This window comes from Xiphophorus couchianus, chromosome 7, assembly GCF_001444195.1.
Source record: "Xiphophorus couchianus chromosome 7, X_couchianus-1.0, whole genome shotgun sequence".
Taxonomy (NCBI): domain Eukaryota; kingdom Metazoa; phylum Chordata; class Actinopteri; order Cyprinodontiformes; family Poeciliidae; genus Xiphophorus; species Xiphophorus couchianus.
Genome location: NC_040234.1, coordinates 37,326,352 through 37,342,148, shown reverse-complemented (window position 1 = coordinate 37,342,148; position 15,797 = coordinate 37,326,352). Strand labels below are relative to the sequence as shown.

At 43.5% G+C, this 15,797-nt stretch overlaps 2 protein-coding genes across 4 annotated transcripts in view; one reads left to right on the top strand and one right to left on the bottom strand.

Annotated features, from left to right (window-relative positions):
* The window catches only part of gli2a (GLI family zinc finger 2a), a 76,791-nt gene that overhangs the window by 50,341 nt on the left and 10,653 nt on the right, over positions 1-15,797 (top strand). For both annotated transcript variants that reach the window (XM_028022755.1, XM_028022756.1), the window contains 3 exons: positions 3,704-3,814; positions 3,982-4,122; positions 4,624-4,773. In XM_028022755.1, the coding sequence (XP_027878556.1) occupies positions 3,704-3,814; positions 3,982-4,122; positions 4,624-4,773 (402 nt within the window). The remainder of the gene's footprint in view (positions 1-3,703; positions 3,815-3,981; positions 4,123-4,623; positions 4,774-15,797) is intronic.
* LOC114147938 (uncharacterized) lies at positions 5,974-8,341 on the bottom strand. Of its 2 annotated transcripts, XM_028022758.1 has the most exons (3): positions 7,087-8,341; positions 6,928-7,007; positions 5,974-6,375 (listed from the first exon to the last, which is right to left on the bottom strand). In XM_028022758.1, the coding sequence occupies exon 1, from the start codon at positions 8,281-8,283 to the stop codon at positions 7,246-7,248; it is 1,038 nt and encodes a 345-aa protein (XP_027878559.1). In that variant the 5' UTR covers positions 8,284-8,341; the 3' UTR covers positions 5,974-6,375; positions 6,928-7,007; positions 7,087-7,245. The 2 variants fall into 2 exon arrangements, with proteins under 2 accessions (XP_027878559.1, XP_027878558.1); XM_028022757.1 differs by lacking the exon at positions 5,974-6,375 and having other exon boundaries at positions 6,641-7,007.

The following is a 15,797-nucleotide window of genomic DNA, read 5'->3' as shown; positions in this document are numbered from 1 at the left end:
GTCATGTGAAAGAACCATGACTTGGATAATCCAAGGACAGAAGTGGGTTAGATGTAGAAGTTGATTAAAATAGGCTAAGGTACATTTACGCCCGACTGCATGATAACACCCATTTTTAAGCCCTCTTATTTATTTGTCATGGTCCTGTTTATTCATTCAGACACTCCTGGCTAGCTCGCCACATGAAACTGGTTTGGGTGCGCATGGAAACCCAGAAACCAGGTTGGAAAGCAAACCTGCTGTTAACAAAGAAGTTGCCCCTTAAACGTCCCGACATAAAATTCACTTTTTACAGTATTGTTCTGTGAGTTTTTTACATGTCACATTTACAAATGACAACATTTGGCCCTCGGTAATAAGCTTTCCTGTTTTCTTGATTACAAGTCAGAGCAGTGGTAAACATGGGAATTGTTTCAACCACCTGCCTGCTGTCTGCACTCTGGAGGTTCAGCTACGTGAAAGGTGAAACCAGCCTGTTGCTTTGGCCGAGAGCCCTGACCTGAACAGATGCTGCCAGGCCCAGTTATAATGGTGAACCAAGAAAGGGTTCAAGTCAGCTCTGATCTTTACACGTTTGAGGCCTCTGAGTGGTCCAAGTTTTATTCATGTTGGAGTTCTTTACTTTATTTTAATTTATCTTGTCTCTGCTTTAAAATAAAACATATGTTAAAATAAAACATACGGAAGGAGAGGAGGAACAATGATAGATATCTGGGTAGAGTTACCTTCTCTATTTAGAGTAAACACAATCTTTGTTCAACTACATTTTAATATGACCCATATTTGTCCCAGTATTAATGCAAATAACATACTGATTTTGTTCAAATGTATAAATAAATGTATTTTTATTATTTCTAAATATGTCCTAATCTCAGTTAATCTGAATGAAATGCTCAGAGCCGCTTTAAGTCAACATGGAATATAACACTGAACACAACAGGATATTAAAGTGTTGATAATAATCTTAATAAAAATTACAAAATATTGAGTTTTACACTGCCTGGCCAAAAAAGAAGTCGCCACCAAAAAATGGTCACACTCTAATATTTTGTTGGACCGCCTTTAGCTTCGATTACAGCCCGCATTCGCTGTGGCATTGTTTCAATAAGCTTCTGCAGTGTCACAAGATTTATTTTCATCCAGTGTTGCATTAATCTTTCACCAAGATCTTGTATTGATGATGGGAGAGTCTGACCACTGCACAAAGCCTTCTCCAGCACATCCCAAAGATTCTCAATGGGGTTAAGGTCTGGACTCTGTGGTGGCCAATCCATGTGTGAACAAGATGTCTCATGCTCCCTGAACCACTCTTTCACAATGTGAGCCCGATGAATCCTGGCATTGTCATCTTGGAATATGCCCGTTCCATTTGGGAAGACAAAATCCATTGATGGAATAACCTGGTCATTCAGTATATTCAGGTAATCAGCTGACCTCATTCTTTGGGCACACAATGTTGCTGAACCTAGACCTGACCAACTGCAGCAACCCCAGATCATAGCACTGCCCCCACAGGCTTGTACAGTAGGCACTAGGCATGATGGGTGCATCACTTCACCTGCCTCTCTTCTTACCCTGATGCGCCCATCACTCTGGAACAGGGTAAATCTGGACTCATCAGACCACATGACCCTCTTCCATTCCTCCAGAGTCCAATCTTTATGCTCCCTAGCAAACTGAAGCCTTTTTTTCTGGTTAGCCTTACTGATTAGAGCTTTTCTTACGGCTACACAGCTGTTCAATCCCAACTCCTTGAGTTCCCTTCACATTGTGCGTGTGGAAATGCTTTTGCTTTCACAATTAAACATACTCCTGAGTTCTGCTGTTGTTTTTCTTCGATTTGATTTGACCAAACGTTTAAGTAATCGCCGATCACGATCATTCAGGATTTTTTTCCGACCACATTTCTTCCTGGAAGATCATGGTTCCCCACCATCCTTCCAGTTTTTAATGATGCGTTGGACAGTTCTTAACCCAATTCTAGTAGTTTCTGCAATCTCCTTAGATGTTTTCTCTGCTTGATGCATGCCAATGATTTGACCCTTCTTAAACAGACTAACGTCTTTTCCACGACCACAGGATGTGTCTTTTGCCATGGTTGTTTAAGAAATGAGGAGTTACTCATTGCATCAGCTGGGGTTAAATAACTTGTTGCCAGCTGAAAGATAATCGCCTATGCAGGACTTATCCAATAGGAGGCTTGTACCTATTTGCTTAGTTAAATCCAGGTGGCGACTTTTTTTTTGGCCAGGCTGTGTATAAATCAGTTGGATTTCTTGCCACAAATGAACATGCTTGGTTTAAATGTTAATGATTAAAGGTCGATTGTTTAATGAAACAATAACAGGTTTATTGTCCAGAGAAGAAGCTGCTCAGATTTATTTATTCATCACTTTTCACAGATAAAAATCACAAAGTGCTTCACAATAAGATCAAACAGCAAAATAATTCAAATGAGCAAATGAAGGAATAAATGACTAAAAATAAATAAAGAGGTGACAGAACGGTCATGACCTCCAGCTGACGCCCTTCCTGGCGTCTCTGGGAATGCCGCTACAGCTTTATTAGCGCTGATCAGAACCATATCCTGTTTTTGCAGAGCGTTTGGGTGGGATTAGACCCTCCGCTGATGCAGCCTCAAACCTCCCCTTCTCTCTGCCTCCATTAGCGCTTAAAGGCCTTCAGCCTCTGTCATGTTCAGAGTCATTGGGTAGATCAAAGCCCCCACTCCTAATGCATCCGGCCCAATCTGCAACAGCAGCAATAACTCTTCTTTCATATTTTGGCAAGGTTTCTGCGATCTCAGTCATCTAAACTGTTTAGTCTTGGCGGCGGCTCCCAGTCTGACGAATCCAGCTCTGCATTTCTGCTGAGCTGGATTCAGAGTTTTAGTTATTTGTCTCTCTTCTGCTGACCCTAAAACAACTGCAGCACCTGGAAGGAAGGTCCTAATCATTTCAAATCATACTTGAAAAATATGCCAATAAATCGAAGGAACTTAGAGCATTGATGGATGAATCACAAAGTAAAGGGGAGCATTGGGGAGTCTAAGGAAAAGTCAGAGTCTAACATGGAGACCTGCTGTGCTAACATAGTGTTGGTCCATCACCAGTGAGAGCGCTCCATCTCAACGTGCTTCATGTCCATCAGGTCCAAGCGTTCACATCCTTCACACACCTGCAGACCGCAGCTTCATGATTCAGAGCTGGAGTCGCTCTGAGCCTGCAGAATCAGGAATCCCCTCAGAGATCCTACCAGAACTCCTGTCCGCTGGTCTGCTGAAACACCGAGGAGGGAAAACCTCATAAAGCAGAATCAGACAGAACGCACAAAGATGAGCAAAAGTTTTATACGAGTTATCTGGACCGTTCAGAACCACAGAGCAATGCTCATCAGCTGGGTCAGATACGCCTCAGGCGCTTCCTGCTGGACTTTCTGCCCCGGCTGCGTCTGGCTGGCGATGGTTTGGTTCTGTTCAGAGGTTTCTGATGAAACCACCCCACGCTTGGCTCAGGTAATCTGTTCTGCCACACATCTATAAAGCTAAACCAAAGATCTAATGAACTGACAATTCCCTGCGGTAGTACGACACGCTTCATCCAGAGGCGGCCCAGAGACCAGTTCAGGAGTCTGTTGGTCATCTGACTCTTCTTTCAGATGTTTCTTACCTCTAACTTCCCTCTCTTGTTTTTGTGTTGCTCAGAGCTCCGGTGGAGATCCGGCGGTCAGCAGCACAGTCAATCCGCTGAACACCAAGAGGACCAAGGTGAAGACTGAAGCAGAGGGTCCAGTTCCCATTTCACCGTCCGCTCAGGTGGGACCAGCAGAACCAGAACCAGGAGGCGGAACAGCTCCGCTCCCCGGACCACCAGCTTTTACCGATTCACCTTTGATTGATTGTAACAAAGCTGCAGATTAAGGATCAGATTAACCAGTCAGAATAAAGCGGTTGTTCTCCCTCCCGCTTGTCGTTGCCATCAGGACCACGCCGCAGGAGTCCTGGACCTGAGCGAAGATCTGGACAAGGACGAGTGCAAGCAGGAGCCAGAGGCCATTTACGAGACCGACTGCCACTGGGAGGGCTGCGGCAGGGAGTACGACACCCAGGACCAGCTTGTCCATGTGAGACCCAGGGATTATTCAATCCGGCTGCTTCACAGCCAGTTTGCACTGCAGCCATCAGATGAGCATCAGACTGGTTCAGTTCCTGTCAGGTGTAGTCCAAGATTAGGATTAAGGGTTATGAAACGGTGAAGTGACCCAGAGTTCTGAGACCGGGTCGGCCCGGCTGATGAAGTCCAGAAGGAGTACCTCATTCTGGTTTTGGTCCTCCCATCCATAACTGGGCTTTGGCCCCAGCACCATATGAACCGAACCAGGCGGCCCAGTTCAATTATTAAAGACATTTCAAGTTAATTCCAGTTCGGTCCAGACTAATGGTTCTGGTTCTGGTGGATCTAAACCCACCCAAAACCAGAAGGTCCAGACCCAGATCAGGCATACTTCCACTCATTCTGCTCTTCTTTACTTCATCACCTGGTTTCTATAGTTCTATCTGCACTGTGTGTAGAGCTGTGTCTGCTGCAGAGACATGGCTGACCTGAGCTGCTTTCCTCCACGCAGCACATCAACAACGACCACATCCACGGAGAGAAGAAGGAGTTCGTGTGCCGCTGGGAGGACTGTTCCCGGGAGCTGAAGCCCTTCAAGGCCCAGTACATGCTGGTGGTCCACATGAGGAGACACACCGGCGAGAAGCCGCACAAATGCACGGTGAGGAGGGCTGGGAACATGATGGGAACATGATGGGAACATGAAAACCTTGTGCATACCTGGTTGTTTGAAGGTGAACATGGAAGTGAGGGCCAGATGTAGGCACTGTTCTTCTCTGTCTGATCAACATTCTGACCAGGTGTACTTTCTACTGGTACCAGATGGTACCAAACACAAACTTCAATTCAGTTGGAGATGTTCTGCATTAGACAACAGAAAGAAACCGAATGTGAAGGAAAATTATTTATTGGTTTTCCACAGTGTGCATAAATATTCACGCCCCACAGTCAGAAGTTTGGTCCGTCTCCAAGAGATCCTCAGTTGGATTTAGGTTTGGACTTTGACTAGGCCACTGACTGTACAGATTTAGATGGTGTGATTTGGAGGTTGAGCTGTTCTTTATTTAGGGGCATCAGAGTGAAGGTGCTGAACTTAAATGCAAACCAACACTTTAACAGTCAGTTACCCTAACCATCCCAGTTCAGCTCCACTCTGTTGGTTCATCACCCTAAAGCCCATAAAACAGGCTTCTGGGTCGAATCACCATCAAGATGGTCGCATAACGAGAGCGCTCCTGGTTGAACCAGAGTAATTAGAGAAATTTCCCCAAATAAACTAAGTAAATCTACCACTATAACTCCTTAAGATGGAAATAAAAGATGTACCACTGCTTCAAGCAATAAATGCCGACTGAAGTCAGATGGGTGAGAGAGACAGGACACAGCAAGAACTAGCAGCTAGCACATTGAAGCTAACAAGCAAAAAGGCGCAGCGTCTAAAAATGGCCGACTCCGAACTGATTCTGAGAGAACTAAGAGGGTTTCGCCAAGAAACTAAAGATCAATTTGAGACCAGAAAAGAAGAAATAGCGAAGGTGAACACCAGAATGAAGGAGGTGGAGGGACGTATTGAGAAGGCAGAAGAAAGGATCCTAAACACGGAGGAGGTCATCATGGCTATACTAAAGCTACACGTTAAGCTGGAGGACAAATTGATGGATCTGGAAAGCTGATCCAGACGTGAAAATGTAAGAATGTATGAGGTACCGGAGGGATCCGAGAAGAAACTGACAATGATCTTGTAACGCTCTTCTTAAATGCGCAGGTCTGACTGCAGGGCTTAGTGTTAACCACTCTATAAAATCAGAAATAGGTACGGCATGGAGTCATGATTGGGTGGATAACTGATGCAACTGATGCAAAGAGCTTTGTTTATATTGCCATTTATTGCAGTGGAAATAGTAATGATAATAATAATGACAACAATAATAATAATAATAATAATAATACTAACAGCAAAAACTAAACAAAGAGAAATTGTTCAAAAGAAACAAGGACGGGGGGAAAAGAACAAACCCAAAATGAAATAATCAATAATACTTCAAAACCAAATGTAGTTCAAAAGTCCAAGAGCAACGGGAGAATTGTTCTTTTCCTTTAGATACTCCCTTAGAGTTTATTTTGTTTCCTGTATGGAAAGTGTTGTTTGGTTTTCCTGTGTGGAGAGTGTCTTTCTTTTTCCTACCACCAGGTGGTGTGTGAGTAGCTCGCCATCCTCCGTCAGCAAGCGAGTCGATGAAGGGGAAGAAAAAAAAAACCTGACCTAAAAGGCCAGAAAACATACATTAAGTTCATCTATAAATGTTATATTTATATAAGCTAAATGGGGAAAAAACCAAATACATACTGCTATGTATTGACAACCACTTCATATATTATAAAAATGAGAGGAAAAAAAATCCTTTTAAAAAGAAAAGTGCACTTCATAATTCAAGTTCAAAATTTCTCAAGGTAATTAGCAGTCGCTACGAACAGCTAATAATAAATCAAATCAATCAACTTTAAGAATGTGATCTATAAATAGCTATAAACAAAATCATATTAGGTACCAGACTTCATTGATGCACCAGCATGGAATACAACAATAAACAAAGAAATCATGAAAAATAATCAAATCTAAAGTTGAAAGAGAAGCCTTTAAATATTAAAGGTGTGGCCTTTAATTCGGCTTTAACAGTGTGACTTTTTATTAAGTAAGTTATTAGTAAGTGGACTGAGCTGATGTGGCAACTGATTGTTGAGTTGGTAGCTAATGCTAACTGGCGGCGTACAGCGGAAATAACGCCCCATCATATATGGATGAATATTTACTCACCGTCGAGTAACGGATTGTCTGAGGAAGTGGATGTTACTTGTTCTCATCAGAAGGTAAACCAGGCATCAACAAAGCCCAACCTGGTGAGTATTGCAGCGGATATATTAGCGGTGCTAGTATTGCTGATACAACGTCAAGTTCAGATGGTACTTAACTCACCGCAGATCCTCGAGTTTTAGAGATGAATTCGTTCAGCGATGAGTCGAGTTGGAGATTTGAGATTGTTTTATTAACAACCAACGCCACAACTCACAGTGAGCAGCAGCACAGTGGAAACCCGGAAATACACATGAGGGTCCCAGCTGTTAAAGGGACGGCTTAAAGGGAAGGTGGTTGGGGCGTGGCGGTCACGTGGGTTACATGTTCCCCCCCTGATCCCATGCACGTCCCCGTACATGGACCAGGTTGAGTCTGGATGGCTGGCTGGATAATACCAGGAACAGTCATGTGTTCATCATCCTCAGTCCCTTCAAGAGCATGTGTAAATGCAGTGGTCAGTCCATGAAACAACAACTGGATACTCTTCAACAGCGGGTGACCGAGTTGGGAGTACTGTAAACGTTCTGGTGGTCTTCTTGCTCGGGTTGACCTCCGCAAAGATGGTTCTCCCTCAAGACTCGATGGTTCTGTTTCAGGGCTTGATGGTTCTGTTTGAACAATTAAGTCCACTTCTGGTTCCATATTATTGGTGGAGGGCTCTGGAGTGACAGGCTCAGGACCTCCCTCAGCAGCAGGATCTCCAGCAGCATCTCCTGCAGAATCATTAGTTTCTGAACTGATGTTTACTGCCTCTCTGTCCACAGGTTGAAATTCCCTTGGTTCCTCTGTGACAACTGGGAGTTCCTGTTCCAAATCCTCCTCCTCTTCTGCAGCAGAGGATGGGGGCTGATCAGGAACTTCAGGTAGGTCTGCAGGTGGAACAAATTGCTGGACAGGAGGTACTGGTGAATTAACAACAGTGATGAATTTCACAGGCTCGAAGGAAGAAGGATCATACAGAGGTGAGATGATCTCATCTTCTGATGCATCTTCATTATCAGGGTCAGGTAAGTTCACAGGCAGGTGCTTTTTCCTCTTCACAGGTAAGTTTTTTACAGAACTCTGTTCAGCTAGGTAATTACAAGGCAACAAAAGATCACGATGGAGTGTTCTGAGAGGTTTATCCTGGTTCTCTGGTTTTACAGTGTAAACAGGGAGGTTGCCAGCCCTCTTTACCACTACATATATGTCAGGTTCCCATTTGTCAGCCAATTTGTGCTTTCCTCTCAGTCGGACGTTTCTAACAAGGACCCTGTCGCCTACGGCAAGTTCAGAAGTGGTGATACGCCGATCAAAAGAGGTCTTATTGCGGGACATCACCTTCTCTGAGTTTTCCGCAGCCAACTGATGGCTGTCTTGCAGATGCGTTTTCAGTCTTTGAACATACTGTAGGTGAGAGGTGGAGGTGTCCTTTTCCAGTGGTAACCCAAAAGCCACATCTATGGGAAGACGAGGTTGGCGACCAAACATTAGTTCGTATGGAGAAAACCCTGTGACATCATTCTTAGTGCAATTATATGCGTGTACAAGTGGTTTCACAAAATCTTTCCATCTTGATTTATTCTGCTCACTTAATGTCCCCAACATGTTAAGCAATGTACGATTGAATCTTTCCACCGGGTTACCTCTAGGGTGATAAGGAGTTGTTCTTCCTTTATGGATGCCAGCAATATCACAAAGTTCTTTGATGGTACGGGACTCAAAATCCGGTCCTTGGTCACTGTGTAACCTCTCTGGAATGCCATAGTGGACAAAGAAATTTTCCCACAAGCATTTAGCAACAGTTCGAGCTTTCTGATTTGGTGTTGGAACAGCGACAGCATATTTTGTGAAGTGATCTGTAATCACGAGAATATCTTTCACTCTGCGGTCTGGCTCCAGAGACAGGAAGTCCATGCACACTAACTCTAGGGGTCTTGATGTCTTGATGTTAACGAGAGGTGCAGCATGTTCTGGTAAGGTTTTCCTTTTTACACATCGTTCACAGGTTTTGATTTTATTATAAATATCAGTAGACATTCGTGGCCAGAAAAACCGGGAACGAATTAAATCTAAGGTCCTCTCGATCCCAAGATGGCCCATACGATCATGAAGCTGAACCATCACCATATGCCGACACTCCTCTGGTAACACTAACTGATAGGCTACTCTGTTTCCCACTTGCCGTCTCCTGAGAAGAAGGTTGTTACGGAGCTCCAATTTATTTACTTCTCTCAACAGGAGTGGCAAATCTGGAAGTACATCCCTCAGTGATGGCGGTGGAGATTCCCCACTCTCAAGCTGAGCAATCACATGTTGGATGGTGGAATCAGCTCGCTGTTTGGCAGTAAGATCAGTAGTAGAGAACCGGGGCAGAACAGCAGTGGCAAATTGGGCATCGTCTGTGTAACTGTCAGGTAGGCTTTCCACATGGGCAGACAAAGAGAGAACAAGGGCATGGTCATTGCTTGAGCTGAGCACCAGGTGGCGGTCACAGATGGCTTCGACAATGTGCTGGTCAATGGTGGTGCAACCTGGTTCCTCGAGATGATGTTGAACAAACTTTAATACTCTCTCCCTTTCTTTGCAGGATTTAAGGTTATCCGGTATCTCAGGATGTGGTCGTCGGGACAGCCCATCAGCATCTGCATTCTGTTTTCCTGCTCTGTAAACAATCTTGAAGGTAAATGTGGACAGAGCAGAGAGCCATCTATAACTTGTAGCATCAAGCTTAGCTGATGTCAAAAGGTAGGTCAGCGGATTGCTGTCTGTGACCACAGTAAAGTGTGTGCCATACAGGTAGTCATTAAACTTCTCAGTAACTGCCCATTTAAGTGCCAGAAATTCTAATTTATGTGCTGGGTAGTTTGATTCACTTCTGGACAGACCTCTACTTGCATAAGCTACAACTCGATTTTTGCCATCATTTTCTTGATATAGCACTGCTCCAAGGCCTGAAGAACTGGCATCAGTATGGAGAGTGTATGGCTTGCGAGGATCTGCAAATACAAGTACAGGAGAAGTAGTGAGTTTTTTAATAATGATGTTAAATGCATGCTGACAGGATTCAGTCCAACGTTCAGCAAAAAGCTCTTTTGGGTTGAAATAGTTCTGGGGTTTCAACATAGGTTTTAGTTTCTTTTGGCTAGGTGGATAGCCAGCAGTAAGGTCATGCAACGGTTTGACGATTGCAGAATAGTCCTTCACAAATCGCCGATAATATCCTGCAAATCCCAGGAACGATCTCAGTTCCTTCAGGTTCTTTGGCACTGGCCAAGATGCAAGGGTGGAAATTTTATCAGGATCTGTCTCCACACCATCCTTGGACACAACATGGCCAAGATACTTCACTGAAGTTTGGAAGAACACACATTTTTCAATGGACAGTTTTAGTCCAAAGTCCTTTAATTTGTTTAGGACTTTCATCAATCTTTTTTCATGTTCTTCAAGAGTTGGTGCGAAGATGATCAAATCGTCAATAAAAACCAGAACTTCTTTCAAATGGAGCTCACCCATGCATTTTTCCATGAGTCGTTGAAAAGTGCTTGGAGCATTGGTCACTCCTTGAGGCATACGATTAAATTCCCAGAAGCCTAAAGGACAAACAAAGGCTGTTTTGTTCTTGTCAGCTTCCTCCATTTCTATCTGGTAATACCCAGATTTTAGGTCCAGCACAGAGAACCATTTAGAGCCTGCTAGTGCGGTGAATGCATCTTCTAGCTTCAGAAGGGCATAAGTATCTTTAATGGTTTGTATGTTAAGTTTCCGATAATCAATACAGAGGCGTACAGAGCCATTTTTCTTACGCACCACCACAATGGGTGAAGCAAATGGAGATTCTGATTCACGGATTATTCCAGACTCAAGCAGTTCTTGAAGATGTTTTCTCACAGCATCAACATCCTGTGGATGTAAAGGGCGTGGTCTTTGTTTGAACGGTGTAGGGTCAGACAATTTTATTTGATGTTTCACCTTGTCTGTACGACCAAAATCAAGGTCATGTTTGGCAAAGACCTCTGGTATGTTGTTGAGCTTTGAAATGATCCGACTTTTCCATTCTGGTGTTAGAGGCGATTCTCCAAAATTGTATTGAAGCTGAGGTGTTAATGACTCTGCAGGCTTGTCATGGACTTTGACACTTTGCTCTTTGGAGATAACAGACTCTAAAGCGGCAATCTCTGCAATGGCTGCTCTCGCGGGGATGATAATTGGATGGTCTGACTCATTAGTTACTACCACTGGCAGGTAACAAGGCCGATGTTGAGGTATGCTAATTAGACAGGCTTTAACCATAAGTCCCCCAGGCAGACAGGAAGAGGCTGGGTGTTCAACAACAACCACTTTCTCTTCCCTCAACACCCGTGTGGTCAAACATCCCTCAAGGACAACAGTTTGGCCAGATAAAATGGTTTGTGGCTGATCAGGCTGCAGAGTCAAAACAACTGGATGTTTAGGTGAGTTTTGAACATACCTGTTCTGCAGGATCTTCAAGACAGCTTGATACCCAAAAGCAGTGGGTTTAAAAGTAGTAGACTGGCTCTCAAGGTGCTTCTTGTAGGCAATATCAAGAGCATTTGTGCCTACTAGTAAAAGTGGATGTGTGGTTTTGGTGTCTGGGACTACCAAAGCTAGGGTGTCCACTTCAATTGGTGAGCCAAGAAATTCAGGTGGAAAAGTCAAATTTAATTCAATGTACCCAAGGTATGGTACATTTTGGCCATTGGCGCCCTCAACTTCCAACAGATTGTTCAGAGACATAATTTCATGGTCAAAGAGGTGGGTATTATAAAATGAATGTGGTACTGTAGTGACTTGCGACCCACTGTCAAGGAGGCAGCTGAAGTTTGTCCCCTTTATTTGGATTTGGCCCATGCTCTTTGTACCGATGAGACCCTTAGGTAATACAAAATGTGATTCAGAATGGGGGTTGGGACAGCTGATGGTGGCAGCTCCTGGGTGTCCCTCAGCAGGAACTGCATTTAGTTTAACTGCTGACTTGACTTTTGTCCATCCCACGCTTGTTGTTTCTGACGAAGCTGTTTCTTCTTTTGTTCCACAAGGCTTGGATTTGCTTTGTTGCTACATTGGGAAGACATATGACCATCCTCACCACAGTTAAAACAGTACCCTGGCTTTGGTCTTCCAGCGGTCTGAGGTGAGGTGTTGCTGGTCCTTGGCTTAGACTTGGTCTGTTGCAGTTCTGATTTTGCATCAACAGGTGTCTTTCTGGACATGAAGGAAGACATCTGCCGTTGGAGTTGCTGAATCTGCTTTTTTAATTCTTTCAGTTCTTCATTAACTGTGACATGACCACAAGAGCAGGTACTCTGAGACTGAATGGTCACTTTTTGTTTAGATGAATGAATGTGCTTTCTCATTAGAGATTCTTTAGCAAGTTGTCTGTCCTCCTCTGTCCGGAGTGACAACAAAAGTTCAGAAAATGGGGGAGGATTGCTTTTTTTCTCCTCAAGTTGCAACTTGGAGATGACTGAGTTGTCCCAGCATCCCCGGCAGAACTGTTTAAGTAAATGTGTGTCTTTGTCTCTTGGTAATATTCCTCCTCTTTTTATTACTGTGTTGAGGGTAAGCTGCAATCGCTGGAGATAGGAAGATGGCCGCTCTCCAGGATTTTGGAAAATGTTTAAAAACTGAGCGAAAAGCTCCTCTCCATCCTGTACTGTCTGAAAAGCTGAATCAAGGACTTGAAGAAGAGTGGAAGGTGGTGCACCAGGGCTCAAACATTTAATTAAATCTGCAGCTGGCGACAACAAACTTTCCACAATTCGCCGATTAACATGCAATCTGGAAAGGCTGGGATCAGCAAGTAACAGTTCGATTTGAGATCGCCATGAGTCATAGTCCGCTTCATTGCTTGGTTTAGGAATTTTTCCTGAAAATGAGCGGCGTCTAAGTGAAGATGTGGAAAAGTCACTATTTTGTACAACATGCTCCACCACAACTCTTTGAACGTCCTGTGGAATAAGGTCATTCCTCGACAAAGGAACCCTCTGGGTTGGTGGTATACAGGAGTGACTGGGTCCAGGAGGTGCTCCCTGCTGATCAGTGGACGAATGGGTTGGAGGAGGTGAAGAGGCTTGAGGCACAGTTGGTAACATCTGCTGACTTTGCACAGACTGTGCTAAGGTAAGGATGTCTTCTTTTTTTTCTTCCTCCTCTTCATCACCACCATCATCTCCATCATCACCACCATCATCATCGTCCTCATCATCATCATCATCTCCTGTTGTCTCCAAATGTGTGCTGATTTGATCCATTACACCTTTCAGGACCTCCTCAAACCGTTTTCCACTTCGTTTAGCTATGTTCTTCAGCTCATCAATGTAGTCCATGGGAGGGCTGCTGCTACTCACTGAGGCTGCATACTCTGAAGCGAGAGAAGTAACACGAAATATCGCATCTACTGTGGTTCTGGAAGGGTAATTATATGGGAAAAGGGGTTGTAGTGCATTTAATGTAGAATCTTCTTCAAACTCGACAATCAGGTTTTTATAAAATGTACTTTGTGGATCACTGACATGGAAAACCTCTTTTACTGCACCATAACATTGTAAACGATCAACTATCTCTTTTTCGTCCTCACTGCTCTGAGTGCCAGTAACTAACACAGATCGTTGCATGTTTAACCCCAGCTGAGTAACAACATCCATTTTTGTTTTTGTTATTGATAATGATAACACATCCAAAATAAAGGTACCGTGGAATTATGCAATTATTCACCCACTACAAGACTCCTGGCTAGCTCGCCGCATGTAGCGCCTTCTTAAATGCGCAGGTCTGACTGCAGGGCTTAGTGTTAACCACTCTATAAATTCAGAAATAGGTACGGCATGGAGTCATGATTGGGTGGATAATTGATGCAACTGATGCAAAGAGCTTTGTTTATATTGCCATTTATTGCAGTGGAAATAGTAATGATAATAATAATGATAATAATAATAATAATAATAATAATAACAGCAAAAACTAAACAAAGAGAAATTGTTCAAAAGAAACAAGGACGGGGGGAAAAGAACAAACCCAAAATAAAATAATCAATAATACTTCAAAACCAAATGTAGTTCAAAAGTCCAAGAGCAACGGGAGAATTGTTCTTTTCCTTTAGATACTCCCTTAGAGTTTATTTTGTTTCCTGTATGGAAAGTGTTGTTTGGTTTTCCTGTGTGGAGAGTGTCTTTCTTTTTCCTACCACCAGGTGGTGTGTGAGTAGCTCGCCATCCTCCGTCAGCAAGCGAGTCGATGAAGGGGAAGAAAAAAAAAACCTGACCTAAAAGGCCAGAAAACATACATTAAGTTCATCTATAAATGTTATATTTATATAAGCTAAATGGGGAAAAAACCAAATACATACTGCTATGTATTGACAACCACTTCATATATTATAAAAATGAGAGGGGAAAAAAAATCCTTTTAAAAAGAAAAGTGCACTTCATAATTCAAGTTCAAAATTTCTCAAGGTAATTAGCAGTCGCTACGAACAGCTAATAATAAATCAAATCAATCAACTTTAAGAATGTGATCTATAAATAGCTATAAACAAAATCATATTAGGTACCAGACTTCATTGATGCACCAGCATGGAATACAACAATAAACAAAGAAATCATGAAAAATAATCAAATGTAAAGTTGAAAGAGAAGCCTTTAAATATTAAAGGTGTGGCCTTTAATTCGGCTTTAACAGTGTGACTTTTTATTAAGTAAGTTATTAGTAAGTGGACTGAGCTGATGTGGCAACTGATTGTTGAGTTGGTAGCTAATGCTAACTGGCGGCGTACAGCGGAAATAACGCCCCATCATATATGGATGAATATTTACTCACCGTCGAGTAACGGATTGTCTGAGGAAGTGGATGTTACTTGTTCTCATCAGAAGGTAAACCAGGCATCAACAAAGCCCAACCTGGTGAGTATTGCAGCGGATATATTAGCGGTGCTAGTATTGCTGATACAACGTCAAGTTCAGATGGTACTTAACTCACCGCAGATCCTCGAGTTTTAGAGATGAATTCGTTCAGCGATGAGTCGAGTTGGAGATTTGAGATTGTTTTATTAACAACCAACGCCACAACTCACAGTGAGCAGCAGCACAGTGGAAACCCGGAAATACACATGAGGGTCCCAGCTGTTAAAGGGACGGCTTAAAGGGAAGGTGGTTGGGGCGTGGCGGTCATGTGGGTTACAATCTCATTTGTCGAAAGCTTACTGCGTGAAGGTCTTGAGTTTTATGATTTACCTGGCAAGAAAATCATATTAACCTGGATCACGACTATCTACCTCTCATAGTTAAAAGACGAAGGGAATATACAGAAACCCACTAAGTATTGAAGGAAAATAATGTCCCCTTTGAAGCCCTCTTCCCCACAAAGCTGCATGTTGGATACGAAGACAGAACCGGAACCAGAACCTACGATACAGTAGAGGACCTGCTGAGACGAGGCTTCACCGTGCCAACCGTCAAACCTCCGGAGACGCTCATGGAGCAGGTGCAGCAACTGTCCTTGACGAGAGTGGACCGACGAGCGATGAAGGGTGCATTTAAAGCCGGCCAGGGCTCCAGCTACAAGGAGAAGCTGCGAGCCTTCAGGAGAACACCTGCGGGCCCCTCTGGGACCTAGCGGATCTTCCCCAGACCGAAGACGGCGGGAGGAACTGTGAAATATCTTCAACCAAATCTGTGGTGGAAACAAACTATAGAATAATTCGGTTCTTTTGGGATACTTTTCTCGCTTTTTCCCTTTTTTTGACATGCGACTGTTGCAGGTAAGGGCCTCTCCCTCTGGACCAAGGAGGGGGACTTTGTGGGGACTCAACAGGGTCAGGTTAATAGACCCCT

Excerpts from the sequence above, each read along its gene's own strand:
- LOC114147938 (XM_028022758.1), bottom strand. The coding sequence starts at position 8,283 with ATGTCCCGCAATAAGACCTCTTTTGATCGGCGTATCACCACTTCTGAA.